The 23,498-nt window shown below is 44.0% G+C and overlaps 1 protein-coding gene across 1 annotated transcript in view; it reads left to right on the plus strand.

Moving 5' to 3' along the window:
- The window catches only part of cdkal1 (CDK5 regulatory subunit associated protein 1-like 1), a 315,495-nt gene that overhangs the window by 279,329 nt on the left and 12,668 nt on the right, over positions 1 to 23,498 (plus strand). Inside the window, exons 13-14 of the mRNA XM_036537880.1 lie at positions 16,980 to 17,063; positions 21,091 to 21,255. Of these exons, the coding sequence (XP_036393773.1) occupies positions 16,980 to 17,063; positions 21,091 to 21,255 (249 nt within the window). The remainder of the gene's footprint in view (positions 1 to 16,979; positions 17,064 to 21,090; positions 21,256 to 23,498) is intronic.

The raw sequence follows: 23,498 nt of genomic DNA on the forward strand, positions 1-23,498 counted from the left end.
TCCACTGGGTGTAAACCAGAGCAGTCTGTGGAATCTGTAGAATAGCAGTCTTTTCTCTCGTGCAGTTGAAGGCAGTTGGTGATGGGGCTGGTGGTTTTGAGTATTATTATCAAGGTTTTTTAATCTGAGTGGGACCTTCCTGGTAGAAGAAAGCTTAAATAAATTCTTGTTGTGCTCTTCTCATGGGGCAGGGCCTGACTGTAAAAGGGGTGTTTTTGAGTCCTGGCACATGGACAGCAGAGCAGCTTGGCATAGGCCATTGCCGTGAGGCCTACCTGTAGCTCTCTGCTCTGTGCAGTGCAGCCCTAAGCCCTCTGCTCACCCGCGGAGGTACGCCTGCCATGTCTGTGCGTGCTGGCCATTTCGGGGGGCCCTGGCCCTGCTGCTGGCCCGGCTCCAGCTCCAGCTATAGGATGCAATTAGTAGAGCCTTGAGACTCACAGCCTCTCCCCAGGGACCTAGCCTCAGACAACAGGAAGTGGTGCGTTCCTTTCGACTCATGGTCACGATACGTATTGCACACAGCGGCTCACTTCCTCAAGCTGTCTGGCATGCAGGTTGGCCCGCCAGAGCACTCCTCTAGTCTGCATTTAAAAACATTTTAAAGACACTGTAAAGCAGCCCTTTGATTTCGTGTAAGGAAATTCATGGAGTCAGTTAGGAGAGAGGGGGGCAAAGGAGAGAAGATTTACGAGAACAATTAGGGTCTCTCATTTGGTAAACACCTACACCTGGCTGCCTGCCATTACCTACTGCAGCAGCATGCTGTAGATAGCGCATAGACTATTGTGAGTACTGGTTTTTGGACTCCATGTATGGTGGTGATTGTGTTGCGTTTATGGGTATTGTCCTACTTTTATGTGAGCACAGGAAGTCCCCCTCTACCCTTGGGAACAGGGAAGTATTTTTCATGTTATATTGTCAGTCAAGTACAATTTGTCTGTGTGTACTACAATGCATGGCCCATGGTTCCTGTATTCAGTGTGTTTATACTGTATATAATGTTTTCATCGGTGACTCTTTGGAATATTTTGTCTTGCATTTGAATGATTCCATAGATTTGAGAGTAAGCCGTTCCTGTTCTGAAGAGAAGCTGTCATCAATCAAGGCAATGCAAATGTTAATTTGAAACATTTTTGCTTTGAAATCCCACTGGAGCCAGTGGGAGCATTTCTGGTTGAAACCAGATGAGAATTTAGCCATTCATGCAAATGAGTGACTATTCATTCTGAAAGGAGTACAGTAGCATGTTCATTTCCATTGTGAATTTGTTAATATAATGGGTTTGCCTCTGTGTCTCAAATTCCAGAGGCTGTAGAAGAGGGGGAACAAACATGCTTTTGGATGATGCAAATGGCGGTTGAGCAATCCCCTCCATGAGCTTGTGTCTCTCCGCTGGTTTCACCACCAGGCTAGTGATCGGGGGGTTTGGGGAAAGCACCACGGGGTGGCACGGCTGGTGTCATGTACAATTCTTCCTAGCATATAATTTTTACCAGGCATTTCTGGTTCCGTCACTCATCCAACGTCACAGTTTAGCTATAACTGTGTAGTGGTATGCAAGTTAATTTTGTCTGATGTGTTTTGTATAATTAACGTGTGAATAAACATTATTGAAATAAACCGGTGTCTGTTTTGTCTGTGTTGGCATATATTCAATGCTTGCGTATATTTAAAAACACTTAAAGTTCAGTATCGATTGCTAACTTTGTCAACTTTGTCATCATAGCCGCTAGCTAGCTAAGTACTAATCCATACAGCTTCAATACTTTTGCTTCAATACTTTTTGCAATTAGCTAGCTAACTAGCTTAGAGACGTTCTAGCTAACTGCAAAAGTATTGAAGCTGGATAAGGTTCTAAGGTTATTGGACGTCTGTTGTAATAAAACGAAGTCCGTTTGTCTGTATATTTCATGCTTGTGCACATGTAATAAAATGTTAATAATATTTTTGACTTTGTAGCTGGATAGCCAACGTTAGTTAGTGTATTTTAAGCCAGTTAGCCAGCTTTGTACATGACAGTTCATACTGTTACTATCTGTTGACCTCATCCTCGGGTAATTACAAAATTAAGTTAGCTTTCTATGTAACCATAGACTGTTTAAAACGTAGATTTAATGGACCTGTAGCAAGTGTTACTTATAACAATGCGTTGTATAGGAAATGGAAATTCCTAACGGAAAGTTTTTTCAGATGTTTGCTCCCTCGGATGTTACTGCTGGTTGCAGGTCAGCAGTGATTGGTTATTTGGAATTCTCAGGCATTTTAATGTACAGCCGAGCGACGGAACTGGAAATGCCCGGGAAAAATTATATGCTGGAAAGAATTGTATGTGACACTGGCACATGGCCTGTCTGGGCAGTGCTTGCCTACTGTTCCCGCCCCTTCTGGAACTTTCTGTGTGCCTGACAGAGAGCTGCACCTGACTCCACCCCCAGACTCCCCCTACAAACACACACACTTGCATTCACACTCACACTCACACACATGACTGAAGCCCAGCCCGGCGGCTGGATTAGATCAACTCTTCCCTGATCACAAATTACTGACCCGCTGTGGACACCCCAAGTCCCCTCCAGGGCTGAAACCAAGAGCCCACTGACAGTTAAAGAAGGGGCCATGGTCAGATCACGGTTCCGTAACCTGAGAGTTAATGGCTGCTGACAGCCTCCCCTGGGAGGAAATAATAAGCTCAAGTGTGAGCACACACAGGGTTTCCTGTCTCTGCCTTCCAGGGTGTTCGTTTGTCTGGAAACGCTCGCCCCTCTCCCTCATCTTGAAAAGAGCACTGCTTGCAAGCTGCACACCCCAGAACAATTTCACAAGTGCGATCTTTTGCCTTATGTCGGCCTGCTTCACACGAGGGCTAGACACGCTCCAAGTGCATCTGGGCCTTCTGTGGACATTTACATTGGATCAGTGTGACATTTCCGCTGTGCATAGGGAGATTATACCTTCAGCAAAAGGAGGCAGCACAAACAAACCTAATGATTGAAGACACTTGTAGGTGGAGAGTGTCCACACTCTCACGGAGTGATCAAGAGCTTGCTTGCGTTCCCAAGGACCCGCGTTGTGTCCAGTGTGAAAAACATACAGATAACACATGTGCACATAACACATTGAAAGGCATCCACTGATGAGCGCTGAGCACCAGAATGGAATGACTTCCTGGTCCCCAGTTCGTTACTGCATGGTCTGTCATCTGTGTCTCCACACCCTGACTTTCCTCTGCTAGCACTTCCTCTTTTTCCCTCTGCTTTCAACCAGGGCCATTAGTTTCATAAATAAACATGACTTACATGAAGTGCTCTGATTTATTTCCTTTTTATTTCTAAATTAGTTATATGTAATAGAGGGCGCTTTGAAACCTGGAGAGTTGTTTTCGGCATTTACAGCATGACGGTCTGTTGTTTATAACCACGGTCAGTGACTGCCACACGTGGTTTGATCTGTTACGGTGTTCTGTGCAGTATATGTGTGTACTACACTGTTGCTTCATGTCCTCTGACGTGACTGGAGACCCTCAGCTCTGAGCTAAGCTGAGGCCTGACTGATGGAGTAATCAAAGGTCGCTAAGGACTTCCTCACTGCTGGACACACGGCTGCTAACAAGCACCTTAGACTGTGAATTATTGTGCTGGATACACTTGAGAAGAGCTTGGCTGTGGCAAAGTTATCAGGTATTTGAAAGCCTCATTGTAGTGCCATTGCAGTCCCTGGTGAGAGTCTCTGACTTGTGTGGTTTCATTTCATGAATTATCATCGTATAATATGATGTATGTATTCCATGTGATGGGTATTATTCTGTGTAATGCGCATTCCATTTGATAATAAAATAATATAAGGATTGCAGCTATGTGTGGATCTGCAGGCCTTAGCGGTGTTTTTAGTGGAGGGGAGGGATATCCATTGCTGACTGAAATGGTTTTGAGCGTTCTGAAAGCCTCCACAGCACTGCATTGCCGTCACAACCCCCAGACATAATTGCCTGTAGCAGCTGTAACAACACACACTGCCTGTGGATGGAGGCCGAGGGGTGCAGCTACCGTATTGTGCTCCTCGGTGACAAACTGGATTTGTCATTCCAGTGACTGAATGCAGTGCCAGCTGTGTCGCCTTGTAGCAAATCAACCAAGCACTGAAATGCACTTAAAAGAAGTTGATTAGGATTTTCAGCAGAGTAAAAAAAATGTTGGGAGTACGAAGTACAGATGTGTAGCACACAGCAACTTGACATCTCAGCCCATTTTCTGCTTTCTGTGATTTTTTTTCCAGATCTGCCCCCAGTTCAGTCCCTATCTTGGATCTGTTTAATTTTTTTCACCCTCTTCAGTGCCATATATTTTTTAAAAAAACAAAGGGAGGGGCCAGAAGTTTTGAAACGTGCCTAATAATGTAATTGATGTTATCGTTATTTACGATTACATCAACAGCCCAGGAACAGAAGCAGCTGCCTCCTCTGTGGAGTGTCTTGGCATTCATCATTAATGATAATAATCCTACTCTCCCCCCCTCACATCATTTGCATGGCCATGCGAGGGGGTCGATGCTGTCTAGTGGGCGAGTAATTGTAAATAATTAAAGCGATTGTATTTCCACAGCCCTGGGCTGGAGAGGGGAGTGGCTTTGCAAGGCTGCAGCATTTGAGGGGGGGGGGGCATTAGCTGCAGGTGCATGATAGGCAACACAGCAAAATACCTCTTGCTCCATGAAACCTGTTCCAAGACAGAACACAGGGGGAAAAAAAAACACAAACACAAAGAGCCAAGAAAGCATTAGTGAGCTGGCAAGGACCAGGGCCTCACACAGAGGCCTGCCAAGTACTGTTCATGGGGGGACTTGATAATTGTTATTCAGCTGTCCATAATGAGATGCGTAGCCCAGTGGTGAGAGACTGAGGCGCTCCCACTCTTTTGTTATGCTAATTAGGCACCATTAGAGGCCGGCTGTATTTCTGTTCCATCTAATCTCTCCCCTCTTGCACCAGCCTCCCCAAAACCCCTGCAATAGCACTGCCACAGCCGAGCAGCACGCGGACCCCTAACCAGGGTTTTTTATTTAAATTTTTTCCTGGTGTTTTGTTTTGTTTTGTTTGTTTTGTGGAGTAGCATTTTGTCTCTGGCCCGGCTTTGAGCCCGTTTGAGCTATGGGACCCAGAGCAGATGGAAGGTGTGTTTGGGAAGGAGAGGTGGGGGCAAGAGGCAGGTCCGCTGTGCGTACTGCAGCAGAAACACCACGGGAGACCAGGGAGGCGCTGGAGGAGAGGGCACAGGAGGAACAGCGTGCGCCCGCGGCCATGCTCTCTGTCTGAGCTCATTGGGGCAAAGAACCATTACAGCCCCCAAGCCCGCAGTCACTTCTTACTGCCCTTTGTCCTCCTCACTGAAAAGCAGTATTAGTCAGCAAAATGCAGATGGGCTGCACGTGTGTCAGGATTAGTAAATGTAGCATTAATGGAGAGCCAAGTTTTTTGTTTCTCCTTTTAAAAGTAGTGGAGTTCTTAATATAGTCCATCCTCTAGTTGCATATTACTTATAGATACCCTGTTTCCTTGGTTTTGTTGTAGTATTGTATTTGATGTAGTTGCACTGAACATTTTGTGAAGCAGTCTATATTTTCTTCTCCTCAAAAAGGGTAAACCCAAAGCTTGCACTCTGGGCAAGTTACCTGCTTCATTAAAGGAAGGGTATCTCTGGTTACTGATGTAAGTCTGTAGAAGAAAACCAGCAGGGACCATCATCTTTCCCCCCTCTCTCTGGCCAACTCCTGGAAAGAGCGAAAGAAGCGTTGGTCTGCTGGCGAGCACAGGCCAAGCCAAACACACCCTAGCTGCAGCTTGTCCAGTGTAGCTGTGCTGCGGTCTGGCGTGCAGCTGTAATGTGATGCTTAAGCGGAGACTCGGGGTGCGCTGCCACAATCAATGCTGCCGCGCAGGCCTACCCATGTGTCTGTAGGACCGGGGCGGAGTTGAGGGGGGCTGGCTGAAGCCCAGCAAAAGCTTATGCACAACCATGCAGTTTCGAATTACAGCTACAAAGAAAAACTTTTTTTACTGACAGCTTTTTTCCCCAGTACTGTTATATCTCCACAGATCTCCACTCCATGCTGAGGATATCAGCACTGTATATTTTGTGTCATGATTCCTTTTATGTTAATGGTCGATTTCGATGAATGCTAATGAAGCATTACAATGAAGTGCTATTCCAGCATTTCAGCAGAGCATGCATCTGTCTCTCCATCTCTCCTGCAGGAATTACAGTGCACCATTATATGTGCAAAGATACAGCACACGGTGAGAATAAGAATTCATTCCAGCCCATATGCAACTGAAATTAATTGGCTGTGTTTCGATTGGTAGTGGAGCAAGTTCAGACGAACACTCACAACAATACAACATAAGCAGCATAATACTTTTTTGGCACAGCAGATCAATTTAAATAGCCCATATAAGCATCAAGCAATCCTGCCACAGATTGCAGGCCGTCCCTCCCAGATGTTCTCATTAAGACAGAATATGTTCATATATAATGCATTGTCTGCTTATAAGTAATTCAGTGCTTTCCCCCACCCCAAAATAAAAACAGAAAACTTCCATGAAATGACTTTGCTGCTGGTTAGCATTATTTGACGGGTTGTGGTTTATTACTGCTAGGTGGGTTTGACGTGCAGTGAGTAACAATACCTTGAATATACCTTGAACACCTCCTGCAACAACAACCTGTCTAAGTAAAAAGGAGTGACAGAAGTTCCTCCAGTTAGTGCCTGATTCAATTAGGGATGAGACTGAGTACTTGATTACTTGATTAATCACCAATTGATTACTCAGATAACCATTCAAACACCTGTTGATTTGCAAACACCTTGTTGATTTGCTTTCTCATGGGAATTCATGAACAACAGCCTAACGACCCTGCATAAAATTGAAATAAAATCACAAAAAACTGAACCATTTAAAAACCATTTAATCCTGCAAATGTCAGAACGAATGAGCATCTTTTCTGCAAAGTTCAGCAGGAGTAATCATTCTGTGATGGTCACGATTCTTGATTATTCTTACTCAAACCATGTATAGTAAGCTGTTTTGAGGCCAGGTCCTTTAGATTGGTCATACAAGCCCTTGATGGATTTCTACCTCAGTGGGAGAATAGCCAAGCAATAGAACTGCCAAACCAGATTGCGTATTCTGTAAGAAGTCACAGAGACACTGGGAGTGGCACTGACCAGTTCTTTTCACGAATATATTATCGTTCCAAACAAACAGTACTTTCTTGGGATTATAAACAATATTTTGTGTTCCTACATGTTCCTACATGGTGTAAATGTTATCCTTATCCATTATCCATGGGTACTACTGGTCTGTACTTGGGGAACTGCGACTCTAGTTCATCTGCTCTATTAAAAAAAGTATTGATTTCAAAAACTTCCATTGAGACTTCAGCCTGCTGTTATTTTTTCCACTCAAAATGAAGGTATGAAGGAAGACTGTCTTACAAAATGTTCCACAGCTAATTTTTTTAAACCAATTTTAGTTTTTCCTTCACCACCATGGGTGACTGGTTTTAAATTGAACAGTAACACCTGTTAATTGACCAGGAGGTAGGGTCTTGCTCTGAAACGGCCGCACAAGGTTCACCATGCAGTGGTGACAAGGCCATGCCCCTTGAGCGCACATTCCCTCTGATGTCGTGGGGCGTGATGCCCATAGCAACGCCCTGCGGTGCAACTAGCTTAGTGGAGTGGGGCCGGACATTACATGGCTGGGCCTCTGTTGGCAGTGATCCCTGACCCCGGGGTCACCGGGTCACCGGGTCACCGGGGCACCCCAGGGCTCCACCTTCCTTTGCTGGACATCATTTGGCCAAAGCTGTTAGATCTTGTATAGGCTTTCCATGCCATGGGAAGCACACAGTATTCACCCAGACTTCCTAACGGAGCTTAAGAACAGGACTGATGGTAGAGCTCAACTCCCTGAAACAAACTAAGCTCACACACGGACATCCATAGGCCTGTACAATCTTCTGTCAGTCTGCAGTATTGTGTTCATAACATTGTTCCTGCAAATTCACAGCCCCATGAAGTTCATACAACTGCTTAGTGCTCTTTGCTCTTTGCCATTTGCTGTGTTGTATCTCTGTCCTCATGCGCAAATATACATTGCTCTTGTAGTATAAACCTCTCTGTAAATGACAGAATTGGCTCTTTACTTCTTTGGAATAACATCAGCTAGGCAATCGCTCTTTCAAGCATGCTTTGCAGTTAATATGCTCTCAGCAACTCAGCAATGTCTTCTGCTCCTTATTCTGTAACACAACCTATTTGTTTGTTTTATTATTTTTTTTGCACAAAATGGTGCATTTATCTTTATGTATTTATGTTGGGTAGAGATTCTGGCACGCCTTCAGGGCTGGATGGTAAACCGGCATTAATAACACTTCTTGTTTTATAATTTCATTTCCCATTGCTGTACACATCTACACACCAGACTGAAATAAAGAGAGAAGGCTCTCCTGAGATCCTCTGTAGCCTTTCTGTTCATTTGGAAGGCTGGAGCCCAGATTAATGTGAAAGAAGGCGAGCAGGGGGTTAGCGCTGCATTAGCTGGAGGACACATCAGAAGGCTGTACCCTGGCATAATTGCGGAGGGGTTGTTCGCCACCCGACATGGTGGTAACAACTCCCAGGGTTGGTGAGGGCTAGACTAACTGTTCAAGAAACATAGCCATAGCAACTCAGATTAAAGGGATCATGGGAACACAGGGGTGGGGGATACCACGAAATGAGGAATGTAGTGCAGTAGTCATTATTGGCGGGAGGTACCACAGAATATGGCGTCTGTCGCACGGATTAATTATCAATTAAAGATGTTATCCCAAAGATCTACGCAAGATGTTTCCTGTCTTTTGGCTGAAACCAATTTAGCTCCTCGGACCGTGAATAAACATGCTCTTATGTACACGCATAGCATCGGTCCGTGAGGAATAGTTGGCCAACGTTGATAAGGCTGACAGACCCGAGGGATCCGTGTATTTGAAAAGGGGCGATTTATTCTCCCTTCATGGGGTGTAAAACTCCCCCTTGTATGATCTGAATATTCTGATTCTCACTCCTCATCCGTGGAGCGCAGAAGATTAGTGCCTTGTTTGTACTGGACCAATGTAATTATTATTTGTCAATAGATTCAAATCCAGAGAGCTTCAAATTTGTTTTTCTACCCAGTGACATGTAAACAGAGGACTTCCTCGACAAACAGCCTTCTTGGCAATTGAATCCTGTTGTGTGCTTTCCGTCCCATCAGATTGCCCCCATATCGGGATCGGGGATCTGCTCACTGCAATGTAGTGGTGGGCAGTTCTATTCATTTTAGTGAACCGATTCTTTCGAACAGTTCAAGAAACTGAACTGGGTTTTTTCGGGTTTTCGGGGTTTTTGATTCTTTTGCACTTCTGGTACGTCTCCTCACTCGTTTCTTCAGTTTACGGCACTTGCTGAAGCTTTACGTTGAATCCAAAAGGCCGTGTACAAATCTAATGTTAATGAAATAATTACTTAAACTTTGCATAATTTCAGTAAAGCTATTTATTTCTTCTTTGCTAATGTTCCTTTTATATTTACATTCATGTAAATTTACATACTCACATATATTCATTCAAGTTATAAAAATGTATTTAAAAAATCATTGTGCTTATTTTTGTTTCTGTGTTTAGTTCATACTAAATTTGTATTTATATATTGTATTCAGTTTTATGTCCGTTATTTTATTCAAGCTATTTTATTTTGTATTGTTGCTTGATTATTCAAGTAATAAACTACTTTTGTTCTGATTTCATTGTTTTGCAAGAACTTTTTACAGTTTTGAATTAAAGCCTATCCAGTGATTGAAAGTGAATTGGGTCCATTATTTAAATAGACCTAGATAAAACGTTCGACTTTTCGTCATGCCACAGCCTGGATTTTATGAGGTAAAATAAACCAACTGACCGCATCATTTAAGCATACATACATTTCGATTTCATCATGCAACAGCCTGTGCGTCTTTAAGCCTCTTACTTCCTTATTTCCAAACTGTCAAAGAAAGTATCTGATAGCTAGACCTTATGGGATACTGGTGGATACTGGCTGGATAATGGTGTATCCACTGAATTGACAGAATGACCCAGAACATGAGTTAAGTCTTCGGGTGTCTTCGGGTAGAATCGTCTGCTCTGTTGTATGAACCGTGGAACGCAAGCTGAGCCACGAGTTTGGGTAGACTTGTCTACTGCATGAACCATGAAACTTGAGCTTTCAAACTCAGGTTTTCGAACTTGAACTGTCCGAGTTCGAACTTGTGCTTTCGAGCTCGGGTTTTCAAACTCAAGCATCCTGGCTATGGAGCTGCAGAGCCTAAATGAACAGTAATATTTTTATTAATTTTCTGATGATATGCAGGGCCAGCTTCACAGAGGCAGCTGCAGAAGGCTGATGGTTGAGACACTACTGCTGTTTAACTAAATTCAGATTGTTTGTAATACAAAGATTAAAAATAATTACTTCACTGGGGTAAATGTAAACACTTGTCAATTTAGTAAGATAATTGGTCTGTTTTCTTAAGAGGCGGACATTACTGCAACCTATTTTTTGGGCGCATTAGTCCACACTTTTTTGCTCTTTGTTGATTATTAGCCCATTGCTGTGCGCACTGCATAGTGATACCAAGGGTTTCTGACTGATTGCATGCAGTTGACTGGGAGCAGCTGAATTAGAAAAAAAGAACTCAGTTGTGCTGGTGAACCGGTACGAACGACTCACTAAAAAGAGTCATTCAAAAAGAACGACTCGTTTGCGAACTGCACACCACTACTGCAGTGTAATCTGACATCTTTATTATCATCCTGTTGTTTTGGCGGCATAATCCGCCAACCTGGATAATGGTCAATTAAGATGGAGCATCTCGTCCAAAGCTGGTCAGGCGAGAAGATTTGGGGGACGGGCTTTTCATTCAAAGTGCGGCGAAACATCCAGAAACCCTGCCCATTTCCAACAAGTTTCCTCAGCCTTGGCTCTGCAGTGCAGCAAGGCAACGGGAAGCCGTTGTGTTACCCTGTGGAAACAGATTCCCCTCCCTCCCTCCTCTGTGCGCCACATGACAAATTCATGACTAGGAGTCAGTCCGCCGTGAGGCGCGGAATGCACTCCTCCTAAAAACTTAATGCAGGTTGGCCTTCGCAAGCTGAGCATAACAAACTGGCCTTTAACAGACAGGGCCTGTGTGTGGTTTGTTATGAGGAAGCCTTTCTTTCTCCACCTCCAGAGCACAGCTGGGTGTTACCACTGAGCAGAGCACCTGTAGAGGCTTGAGTGTAATTAGAGAGAATCTTTAAAGGCAGGGGGAAATTAATCAGTTTCTTGCAAAGGGAGCATATTTCCAGACAAGGATGTCTGTACCAATCTAAATGTAAATGTATGCGTGTGTCACTATTTGTGGTTTTGTTTCCTGGTGCCATCATTTCCTTGGCCTCGGAACAGTTTTGCAGCAAAATCGAACATGCCTGTTCAGTCTTCAAACTGCTTCGTAGAATTCGCACTTGTTCTACATGCAGCATCCACGTTCTGATTGCCTAGTCCTTAAATGACGTGAGATCAGATTGCAATGCAGCATTAGGTGCTATAACTGTGTAATGTGGTGCAAATTCATGTTGCCCTTACGAGTCATTGTTTGGCAACATATTAAAACTCTGACTTAAGGTAACATTACTTTCATAGGTCATTGTTTTGCTTCGTCTTGAGTTTATTATGATACATTTCTGTTGCTCCTGAGCATAACTGCTAGGCGCTGTGTTTTTATTGCTCTGTTTTTATACGAAGAATTTTTCCCATAATACCTGAATATTGTGTTTCTGCCCTGTGTGTCTCTGTATTATCATTGTGTCATACCACATTATTTTTTTTAAGAGCATGATAACAGTCCACAATAGTGATAATAATAGTAGTAATTGTCTCTAAAAGGGTTTCAGCCCCCTACCTGATGTAGATGCTTCTGTTTTACATTGTATCTAATATGTATCTGAATGTTGTTTTGCATAGTCAGTGGTGATATGTGACAATAGAGACCATATAATATGAGCTCTGTCAGCCCCTGCATTGTCAACTGTCAATAGGATATATTATACTGACATGGTGACCAATAATGACCAGAGAGCTCATTTCTTATTATGAAATATCTTTCAAAATGAGAATGACATTTTTTCTTAAAAGATTATAGTGGTATGACTTGTGGTATCATGCCTATTCATACTGATTGTGGGAGTAAAACCATTCATTTAGTCAGCTTAACAATAGCTGAATCTACTATTGAGACATGACCTTGCCAGCAGTCAGCTCATTGGAAAAGTAGATTTGAATATCTGTTGAGTGAGTGTCTTCTGCTTCTGTTCAAGCATGTGTAAACCCGGCCATGCATGGTTTAGAACAGCGTTTCCCAACCCTGCTCCTGAAGGCACACCGTCCTGCATATCTTCTATCTATCCCTGCTCTACCGACCTGACTGAACTCATCAGTGGCACTTTTGATTAGCTGAGCACACCTGATTTAGTCAAGCAGGAAGGATACATAGAAGATATGCAGGACAGTGTGCCTCCAGGAGCAGGGTTGGGAAACACGGGTTTAGAACACTCTGTGAAGACTCATCGAACGCGACTATAAAAGGTGGTGTGTGAATACCACTGTCAGTCCTTAACTGGTCAAAAGGTCATCATGGGCAGTTTCTCAAATTCGATCATCGAACAAGCAAGACAACACTAACGTTTGTCTGCGACAGTATGGACATGGAGATTTGGACCGCCTCTCCCCCGTGTTACCGCGCACTTGGTCACAGCCCTGACTCTCAGCACTGCAGAGGCTCACAGAGTGCCCAGAGGGGGAGGTTAAGGAGAGCTTGTCCGCCGTGCGACTATCTCTCAGGACTCATTAGCCGTAGTCTGCTCCTCAGCTTTCTCGGACCACTCGCCTGCTCGCTTGCTTGGACCGCACACACTCAGTGAGAGGGAGCCCCATGGCAGCTGATCTCCATGAAAAAGCGTGTCACATGCCCTTTCAGAACAATTACAATACACAAGAATGGTGCAAAGGTCGAACCCGTTGGCGTTAAAGTTTTTTTTCCTTGTCCTCAGTTCTCTGGATGCCGTCCTACATAGTGCCAAATCATGTTCAGTCCACACCTGTCAGCATTAAGCTTTCTCGTGGATCCGGGAGCCGGCAGCTGCTGAAATATTGCATTTGTGAGGGTGTTCGGCAGTTCCCAAGTGTTCTCATGTGCAGAATGGTGGAAAAAAGAAAAAAATATAACAATTTACCTAACGGAGACGCAGGAGTCAAATAGGTTTAGGGAAGAACATGAAGTTTTCTGGGTAACGTTCACAGTACACATTTCTTCTCCTGTTGTAGGCAGAATATTAATGGTCATTTTACCATGACATTTGAAAGATTGGTGTTTGACATCTGGTTAAAAAAAAGTCAAAGATTAAATGACTGCCTTTGCATTGTAATTTCAAAAAGTGCCACATTGTTTTGTGAATTCTAGAAAGTGTTTTGTCCCGAAGGATTTTTATGTTTTCAGTGAATTTTTATTTTTATGTTTCATTCTCTTGAATGCTCATCTTTCACAGAGGAAATCGTATTTATGTATTAGCCTTTTATTTAATCATTATTAAAGCTTTAATCAGCTTGCATGCACACAAGCATAGAGGCTTATCCTGGAGGATGCAACACTCTTAAACTCTGTGACATTGTTTTAAAATTCATTAAGGTTTATCAAGTGATTCGGTAGTATTATCTGTGTAGTGCATGCATTCATAGGCCCTCTTTTGGTACGTTTTAAATACAACTTTGGTCAGCCAACCATACAATGAGTTTGTTTTCAGAGTACAAATTTCTAAAAGGCGTAAATTTGTGAAATTAGGCAGTCCCTTTTTATTTTCAGGTTTTTCTCTGTTTGACTAACACTGAGTGCTGCACTGAGGAAGGATATTGCAGCAGATATTTTACAGTTCTTATTAAAATTACCACATTATTTGAAAATTATAGGGTAGTGAAAAACTAAATGTTTTCAAGTCATATTTTCTCACTTATTTCACATGGTTCTGATCTGGTCCCAGTATTGCTGTGGCTGGTCCTGTATGGGTATTACTGTGCTGAGAGGGATTTCACAGGCTACTTACGTATGAACTGTTAATTCTTGTCGAGTACAAGAAGTGCTAAAGAGCCTATCCTCATAACTGGGTCCTTTAGGGTCTTTTTCTTTTGCTGAATGTAGAAATATTTCAGTTTGCTTTCATTTAACAAAAATTTGCCTGGCTTAGGCCGCCTAGTCCTACACTCCAGGTCTGTGAATGGCCCTTTTACATTTAAAATTCAAGTGTCCATGAGCCTGAGGTACAGTCTCCTCCATGCAGTGCATTAGACTAATTACCTCCAAGTTGTGCAGTGATGATTTTAAAGTGCTTCATGAAGTGTTCTCAAGCAGTCGCAATTACCAGGAGGAACCTTTTGGACACATTGATGAGTCGCCCATGTGTTACAAAAGATGGTTGGTTTTTTTTTTTTTTGTTCTCTGTTTCATTTTTCCCAGCTGTGTAGCAGGAGTGATGACACAGTAGTTGGGTCACACGGTGTCCACCTTCCGCACCGCACAGACGTGACCGCAGGGCACAAACTGACAGAGGCCAGCGGTCACCTCCCACAGTCGCGTGCAGTGCAAGGGCGCAATCCCAGAAGCGTGAATTCGGAAGCTTTGTCCAGGTTTGAGAAAGGTGAAAAGGGAAAGGGCAAACAAAGCAGCTTAGTTCCAGCACATTAGAGTTCAACCAGCACAGGGCAAACTGAGCCATGTGACTATTAACCTCTCAACCCTGCCTCGCAAAAGCGTTACGACAGCAGGCTGCCATTTTAAAGGACCCCAGTGAATGCCAGGATACCCTGGGGAGACGGCAGGTACGTGAGCCTGGGAAAGGTATGCAAGAGTGGGGGCGTTCCAAAAGGGCTGGCCATTACGACAGGTACAGAGAAGGTCCTCGATTTTTTAATGTGGTTAAAGACGGTTTTGATTTCAGCAGGTTCTTTTGTGTGGGACAGATTTTAGGGAGGCAGATTGGCTGCTGTTATTTGGCCACATCACAGAGGCGCATGTTGTGTGCGGAGCATAATGAAATTAGAGCATGCATGCAGACCGCTTTGTCTCTGATGGCCCTTGTAGTTTTCAGGGGGTGGGGCATGGGCATGTCCTAATAAGCAGCCGTACCGGCAGCCAGACAGAGGCACACAAGGCTCGTATGTGAGAGGTGCCCCTCATTCTCCAAGTCGCCTTTTCATCTGTCGCTTGCAAAAAAACCCCTAAACAAATAAAAGCCTGATGCCAAAACAAAGGGACCCCCTTTCAGTGGGAGAGCGCCTCTGTGATGCACATTCAGTTACTTGTCCTTTCAGAGGGCCAGATGCTACCCTTCCCCTTAAATAAAGCGAATGCAGTTTGGATTCACAGCTCTCCATTTTAGTTGTCTCAGAGGATTAGAGTAGATGGCTTTTTTTTTCTTTATTTTAAGTGGCGCAGTGCACAAACACTTATTGCAGATGTACATGTGCATTTAGAGAAGGTTGTGTATGTGTGTGTGTGTGAGTGTGTGTGTGTTTTCATGAATGTTTTTTATGCACAAAATCCACGTGCTGTCATATCTCCCCAGTAACCTACAGTAACTACTTGCGCTGTACAGAGACGATTCAGTATATCTCTGTCTATATTAGATCTTGCATTTTGATTCCCAGCCGCAGCTACAGTACACTGCTTTAAGTGGTTAACTTCTGAAAGTAGTTACATGTAGTCCATCAGGCCCACGTGGCATTGAGGCCAGTGGTTTGTGAGTGGTTTTAAGGACCTGGCCACAGAAAAGGAAACCCATGCACTGTGTAAATCCAATTACAGTCTGAGACTCCAGCCACCAGGGTGGATGATGCTTTGTCAGATAGATGAGGTGTCCTCCTCTCACCATAGTCTGTTTAAATATCCAGGCTGTGTTACATGTAACAAAGGGTTTGATGTTTGCTAGTCTCTGCATGATTGTGAGTTCATTCTTCTTGGTTTATTCAATGTTTTCAGCAGCAAAAGTATAGTAGATTTCACACTGTCAGCATGAAACCAGGCTCACCATCCAGGTACCTCACCTGGACATGCATCTTTACTAAACTGGAGAGCTAGGTCTCAATACCACATGGCTACAGACGCATTTCAGTCAGGCAGCACCTATGAATTTAAATCAATGGTAAATAACTCACAATTTACTGTGCAAAAAAAACCCTCACAAATATTTTCCCTCCTAGGTTGTTTCCATGTGAGCAGCTTTTGCAATTATTTCCACAATCAGAATCTGACACTGGTTCATTAGTTCATCAAGAGGGAGAGTGCAAAAAAGCACGGTCCATGCTCATTTCATTGGGCTGTATTTCTGTATTTGATATACTAATGGATACCATCAATGGAGTTTGAACCCCGATAACATCTCTCCTTTTGTGCGTTCCCCTGTACCACATGCACAAGTGATGGGTTCATTGACAGACAGGGCATGTTCCTATTCACCAGTTTTTTTGTCTTCATTTCCTATTAACACATTTTAATAACATGAACATTGCGCACTGTATGAGGATAGGGAACATTGTAAAGGACTGCTGTCAGAAGCCACACAATTGGAAAAATTGAGAGGTTGAGTCTATATGTCAGCTCTTTTTTTTATTACAAGGTAATAAAAATCGTATTTTTGCTGCTATGCCTGGAAGGCAGACATTAAAAAAGACTTGGGTGATAAAGCCGTTGGAGTGCTCATTTAGACCAAGGTGGGTATGCCTAAATTCAAGCCTAATGGAAATTGAGGTAACCAGTGCTCTCTCTTTCTCTCCCCCTCTCTCCCCCACTCTCTCTCTCTCCCCCCCCCCCCCCCCCCTCTCTCCTCCTGCAGGTTGGAGAAAGACAGCACGTGCTGGTGACAGAGGAGTCCTTCGATGCCCAATACTATGTTGCTCACAATAAATTCTATGAGCAGGTAAGAAAGACCACACTTCATGTGGAGTCTTGGAGAGGTTGAAAAATGTATTCCAGTTCCAGTTTTATGTACTATTTTCCATAATCTAAGTTTTATGTATGCTTGAGAACATTTTGTGCTGTAATCCTAATATGACCCCCTGGAGTCTGTTAGCAGAACAGACCTGTAAAACATACCTTTCATGGCACACAGCTGAACATTAGTGATTTTTTCCCCTTGAGCTTTTTTTCACACATTTTCAGCATTTTACACCACATCCTTAACCCTGTTTCAGTTCAGTTTATCTATTGATTTGATATGATCACAGTTTCATACAGACAACATGTTAAGACACATTTGTTTGCCATTGCTGTGAAGTTTCCAAATTTCATTTGGTTGCACCTGTGTGCTTAAAAGCTAGTTTTTAATCAAACACATGGATACCCTCCAGTAGTCAGTTCAGTACCTGATAAAGGTAATCTTTTTTATTATTAATCTTCAAACACTGGGTCAGCCTCCAGTAGCATTCCTGCATAAATCCCGTTGCATCTGTCTTCAAAGAATCCCTGTAAAACTCCACTCTAAAACGTCTTCAAATAAATCAATTTACTCCACAGTTAAGTCATCAAAAAGACTTTGAGGTTCTTGTTTTTTTTTAAAGGAAGTTACCTGTAATATATTTTCCCAGGTTGCCTTGGGGCTACAGTCTTAGTAACAAGTGTCATCAGTTGTCATTGTGTCAAGAAGATTCTAGAGGTTTGATCTCGGCCAGTGATTTCCTCGGGTTTTTCCATCTCCGAGTTGCACACAGTCCTTAGTCTTGCCTTGTCATTGTGGAGCGTCATGCTGTCACCTGATGTGACAGTGCAGGTCTCCTGGAAGGTGCTGCTCATGACATGATGACTTCCTGAGCACAAGTGGCTCTGAGGCAAGTGTGTGTGTGTGTGTGTGTGTGTGTGTGTCTGTGTGTCTGTGTGTCTGTGTGTCTGTGTGCGCGTGCGCGCGTGAGTAAGTGAGTGAATGTGTATGTGTTTTTTGTGTCAGTATGTGCATATGTATATGATTGAGTGAGTACATGCAAACACACATGCTCGAGTTTGTGCATGTGTGTGCTTTGGCCTTTCTGAGGGGGACGCATTTAATGTCCGTCCCTGTCCCCAGGTGGTGAGTGAGGCATTCTGGGAGTGGGACCTAGCGGGCACGCAGACCAGGCTTAAACGCATATGGTCTCTGCTCCGTGATCCATGCACCCATGAAGACCCCGGTGAAAGCTTGCGTGACCTCTCCCCCCCACCCCACCTTCCCCATGGAGCTCACGAAGAACAGCCACAGAATTTGGCATTCCTTTCACTTCTACAGGGCAAATTGGTTGAATCTAAAATGCCTCTCCTTGCCTGGTTGACCCCTGCTGAATGGCCCTGCCGGGTTCAGGATCTTCCTTGGAATATTCTCATTATGTCCTTGAAAGGGAGGCTGTCTGGGGGGTGATGCGATCGGCTGCATCCTGCCCCCTGCTCCCGTGGGGGCATTGTGCAGCTTAAGCAGGCCGGCCCATAGTGAGGAGAGAAAGGGGAGATAAACAGCAATAAACTTTGTTTGCATCTAAAGCACTCATTCCATTCAAACGAACAAATCTGCCTTAGAGGGGGTGAGAGGCCCTTGATGGCCAGCAGCTCCATGGCGGTCTGCTGTTTCACAGCAGAGGGGTGCAGGGGTTGCAGGGGTGGGGGGGCAACCAGCCATTTATCTGTCTATTCAGAGAGGCAGCAACCCCCCCCCCCCCCCCCGCTTCCTGTCTATGACAGTCGATCGAAGGGGAATAACGCAGTAAAGAATGGCGGGGTCTAATCCGAAGCATGAGCACGGGGTGCATTTGTGTTGTCTTGCCCTCTGTCCTGTTGCTCCGGAGATTGGTCTCCAGAACGGCAGACCAGTCCCTCTGCTTGACAAGATAAGTGCCAGAATCTCGTTAGGTTTAGTGTTTTTGTTGGATCAGATGGATTCACGGTTTAATGCCGTTCTCTGAATGGTGGTGGGGGAAATCTACATGTGGGCGGTCGAATCCCGAACAAAAGCCCACTCCCTCCACGCCCGTGCGACGGCGCTGAATCGCAGAGGGAGAGGACTCTCTCCTCTGCCCCCTTTCATCCCGTAATCACCCCTCGGTGGGATCCTGATGGCCTCTGCATGTGAGCGTGACGCTGTTCCCCCCAGCATGACACAGGCTCCTGGCGGGCTGCGTGATGAGCAGGAGGTGTGCTGATTAAATCAGCAACCCGCGGCGATCATCACGGCCACGATGACCCCCCACCCACCACCGCTTCCCTCAAGCGTTTTGTTTGAGTCGGGGATGGAGCAGGGCTTATAGTGGCTGCTTATTGCTCAGTTGTGGTCTTTGGAGATAAACACATCTGATTGATTCAAAGAATGGGATCAGATTCTTTTAAAACAATTTGAAGCTGTCTGGTGCAAGAGGATGAAGAGAGAGATGGCCAGTTGAAGGCACCTGCATATATCACAAAAAAGATGCTGGGAAACGCTTGTAGGACTTGCATGCTAGACATTTAGCAAGATCCATATGGCCCAATGGTAAGACTGAGAAGTGATGAACAAAAGGCTTAGATCCACAGAAGGACCCACAATGCACCTGTGTTCATTATGTCACATCCTGTTCCCTAGCAAGAGAATTTTGCATGGTAATTGTGTTTATCTTGCAGAGTACATGATTAACCTGTTGGCCTTTTTTGAGGAAACACAATTCCTTTTATCATGCAATGTACATTCCTCCTTCCCCTTCAATACAACAGAAGAGTTAGAATTGCTGAACAGGGGGCCTCACAAATGATAATGTTTGACCTTCAGTTTCTGAAGCTGCGGTTTATGTAATTGAATTAAAATAGTCCTCATAATTCTGTTTTTTAATTCATAGAGCAGAATTAAAATGAGGTGCTAGACAGGGAAAACATTCAGTTCTGAGTTAATTGAAAACGTAATGGACAGATCCTTAGATACACCATATGTCTGATAGATCACAACATGCTGGAATGAGGCAGCTCATTTCTTGGCTGGAGAAGATGGTAGGCTCTCAGAAGTTCCATTGTATGCAATGCCATAATAAAGGTAATTTCAGTCTAAACCCCTGTAGATCCCATTGCAAAACTGTTTAATCCAATTCAGTGTTTACTTTGAGTTGAATCCATTTCACCGGAGAACATCCTGAATAGACTTGGAGCAGATATGAGTCTGTAATCTCACAGTGCAGACTGTGAATATTTTAAAGAGGCAGGCAGTATGTGTCCTGGGAATACCTCAGAGATGGGCCCGGAACACAAAGACAAGTCGTTTGTCCGTGGGGAGTGAGCTGTGCAATGCAATTTGTAGCTGATGGCGAATATTCCCAGAACAACTGTGACTTGCAAATCACAAGACGCTAAACTGTTTGTCAGCGTGAGGCAGACCACCTTACACAGCTTGTGTTTCTGATGGGCCACGTTAACCATCTGTGTGGACTTGCTCAGCATCCATAAAAGGTTTTGAAACAAATATGAGTCAAGAGTGTAGCAGGGGATAGAGAAAGGGAAGCCCACTGACAAGTCTTTGAGGGCTTCCTGTGTAACCTCGCCAGGGCTGTGGGCCCTGGGCATTCTTCTGGCTGGCTGTGCCAATCTATGCCAGGAATCACTCAGTGCCATCGATCGGCATTGATTTAAGGGATTCTGCCATTATACAGGACAAGTGAAAATCGAAGAGTGTCCTTCCTGCCAGAGATGCAGATCACGGTAGAAGCGGTCAAGGAATAACAGGCTCTTTTTTAGCTTGGGGCCCCTTGGGGCACTTCTCTGGAAGGAGAGCAATATCTAATCCATTCTCCCATTTTGTTGTCCAACTCAGCATAAAATATTTGCCAGGTGCATGACCTCCCTACCCCCTGATCTTGTTACCTGGAAGAAAAGTCTGACATCCCTCCCCTGGGTGTGCACCAAATGCTAGTCCTTGGTCTTCCAGAACACTGTGCCTGAGTCGCTGTCTCTCCCTGCTCACATCACAGGTCCTGGTCCCCAAAACCCCAGAGTTCAAAGGCAAAATGATCGAGGTGGACATCTACGAGGCGGGGAAGCACTTTATGAAGGGGCAGCCGGTGGACCCCTCAAAGGCGTTCTGCCCCTCCATTGCTCGACCCTTGGAACAGGGCCAGGTGTCTGGACTGACAGAGGTGAGGAGAGTGAATGAGAGTCTCAGCTGAGTCATTTGTATTTCCATAAATAACACACTGTCAATATCATGGTCAACCACAATGAGGCCCTTAACTCATGGCTTCCACATTAAGGGGTGTTGGGGGGCAGGGGGATGTGGGGGGGGAGGAGTCCGAAGCCCTGTTGTCATAGTGAGTTGCATTGGGACTGTGATAGAGCTAAAAGTTTAGGGTCACCCAATCGAACAGTGAGCTGGAAGACCACAAGCCTTTCTTTTTTAAGGAATTATGTTCATTTTTAAAGGGAGTCACACCAGAGAGTGAATAGAGGAGACTGGAGGTCTGGATATTACAGCTGACATTTTATTAACCATTCTGGCACTCCAAGGTCTTTCTCTCTCTCTCTCTCCCAAATACATTAACACATCAATGAGTGTGTTGAACTGAAGAGGAGGCTTGTAGAATCTGGTATCTCACATTAAGGAGGAAGAAGCAGCCGCCCCTCATCCTTACACTGAGCATGCTGAATATTTCCAGCACACTCAAGGGTGTCTTGTGTAGAAGGGGGGATTGGATTTGCAGCTTGAATAGAGTTGTAATGATCTTTCGCCTTGCTTTGTTTTCATGGCCTGCTAATTTTGTCAAAATGAGTGTGAATATGCATAGGCAAGTCATCATCATAATGTACAAACTGCTACTTAACAGACATAGCTTGAAGTTTGGATGTGGTCCACAGTGACATCATAAAGATATTTCAGGGAAACTGAATAGCCCAGGCACTCAGTTCAAGTTCAGTTACTGATATTCCCCAGGTAATAACTTACCAGGGAAGGAATGGATGGGAACCGAAAAGGGGGGGGGGTATGTGTGTGCACATGTGTTTTTTAACACACCAAATACATATGGGCTGGAAGAGCTCCCTAGTAACCTATAGTAACTACGTGCACTATGTACAGGGACAATACAGTACATCTCTTGTCTATATTAGATCTTGCATTTTGACTCCTATAGTACATTAATTAGAGATATGGACTTTAAGTGGTTAAATTCTGAAAGCAGTTACGTATAGGATGGCAGATAGATTGTACTTAAGGTTTCATTTACACCCCATTAAACCATTTATACATAAAACCACAGACCTATGGAGTCATTTTTCTGACACCACCTCTTCACTGATGAAATGTAATTATTAGCGGACATCAAAGGTCAAAATGATGACTTGGCTACACTTGGAACGAGGAGAGCAAAGTGATTAAGATTCTCCTAGAGAAAATCGGGGGACAGCAATGGCCAAGCACTCCACCCAGAGTGGCAGGAATGTGGCCTTTCACCAAACCGCCCACAGCAGAGAGAGGAAGAAAAGGAAAAATGGGCCAGATCTTAAAAACATTATGTCATGAGGCCTCCATTTTGCATGGCAGTGGACGTGGCTGCTTGCCAGCCAAAAGCCGGGCTGTAAAACCTGATGGAGTGTGAAATTAAAATGTGTATCACATTTCAGAGCATCATTTGATGTCCTTTCCTCCAGTACAAATGTTCGGAGGTGCTCCCGTGAAAAATAACATGGTGCCCTGGATTAACATACCGAAGAAAAATAGTGACAGTTTATCCAGCCGCATAATTTCCAAATTGCTCTGTGAGAGCACTTACTCTTCTCTCTCCTTCATAAAAAATAGGGTTTGGGAGGCTATTAATAATATTTACATAATCATGTAGTGTTTTTTATTGTGAGGAGTTGGGGGGTATTCCCCAGCTGAGGGGACTGAGGTTTGTTTATATTAGGGAGTGGCATTACTTGTTGGTTTGCTTGAAAGCTGGCTGTATTACCCTGTGTGTATACATTGTTATGGTGCAGCCGGCCATTATGTTGGAATGTGCAGGGGAAAAGTAGTATATTTGCAAATACTCTTAAAACCTGCACTGAGCACACACACTGCTAAAAACCCAGAGAGATTTGATAGTCTGAAGGAACTAAATTATAGACTTGGGGCTGGTAGTGAAAGCTGTTGAATGTGTTGTTTTACTCAGTAATCTATGGGAAAAGAAATTCTGAGGAATGTTTTCTTGTATATATCTTAAGAGAGAATGATTCAAGAGTTCTGGCCATTTCTGGCCATTACTGGCAGAGTGGTAGACTTTCACATAAAATCACTTGTTGTAAACGTGAAAGAAGAGAATTTCTTGCTTCTTAAAACTCAAAAACAAACAAAAAATGTTATCATCATATAATAACATAATTGCATAAAAATTACATATATTCAGTA

The sequence above is a fragment of the Megalops cyprinoides genome, chromosome 10 (assembly GCF_013368585.1).
Source record: "Megalops cyprinoides isolate fMegCyp1 chromosome 10, fMegCyp1.pri, whole genome shotgun sequence".
Taxonomy (NCBI): domain Eukaryota; kingdom Metazoa; phylum Chordata; class Actinopteri; order Elopiformes; family Megalopidae; genus Megalops; species Megalops cyprinoides.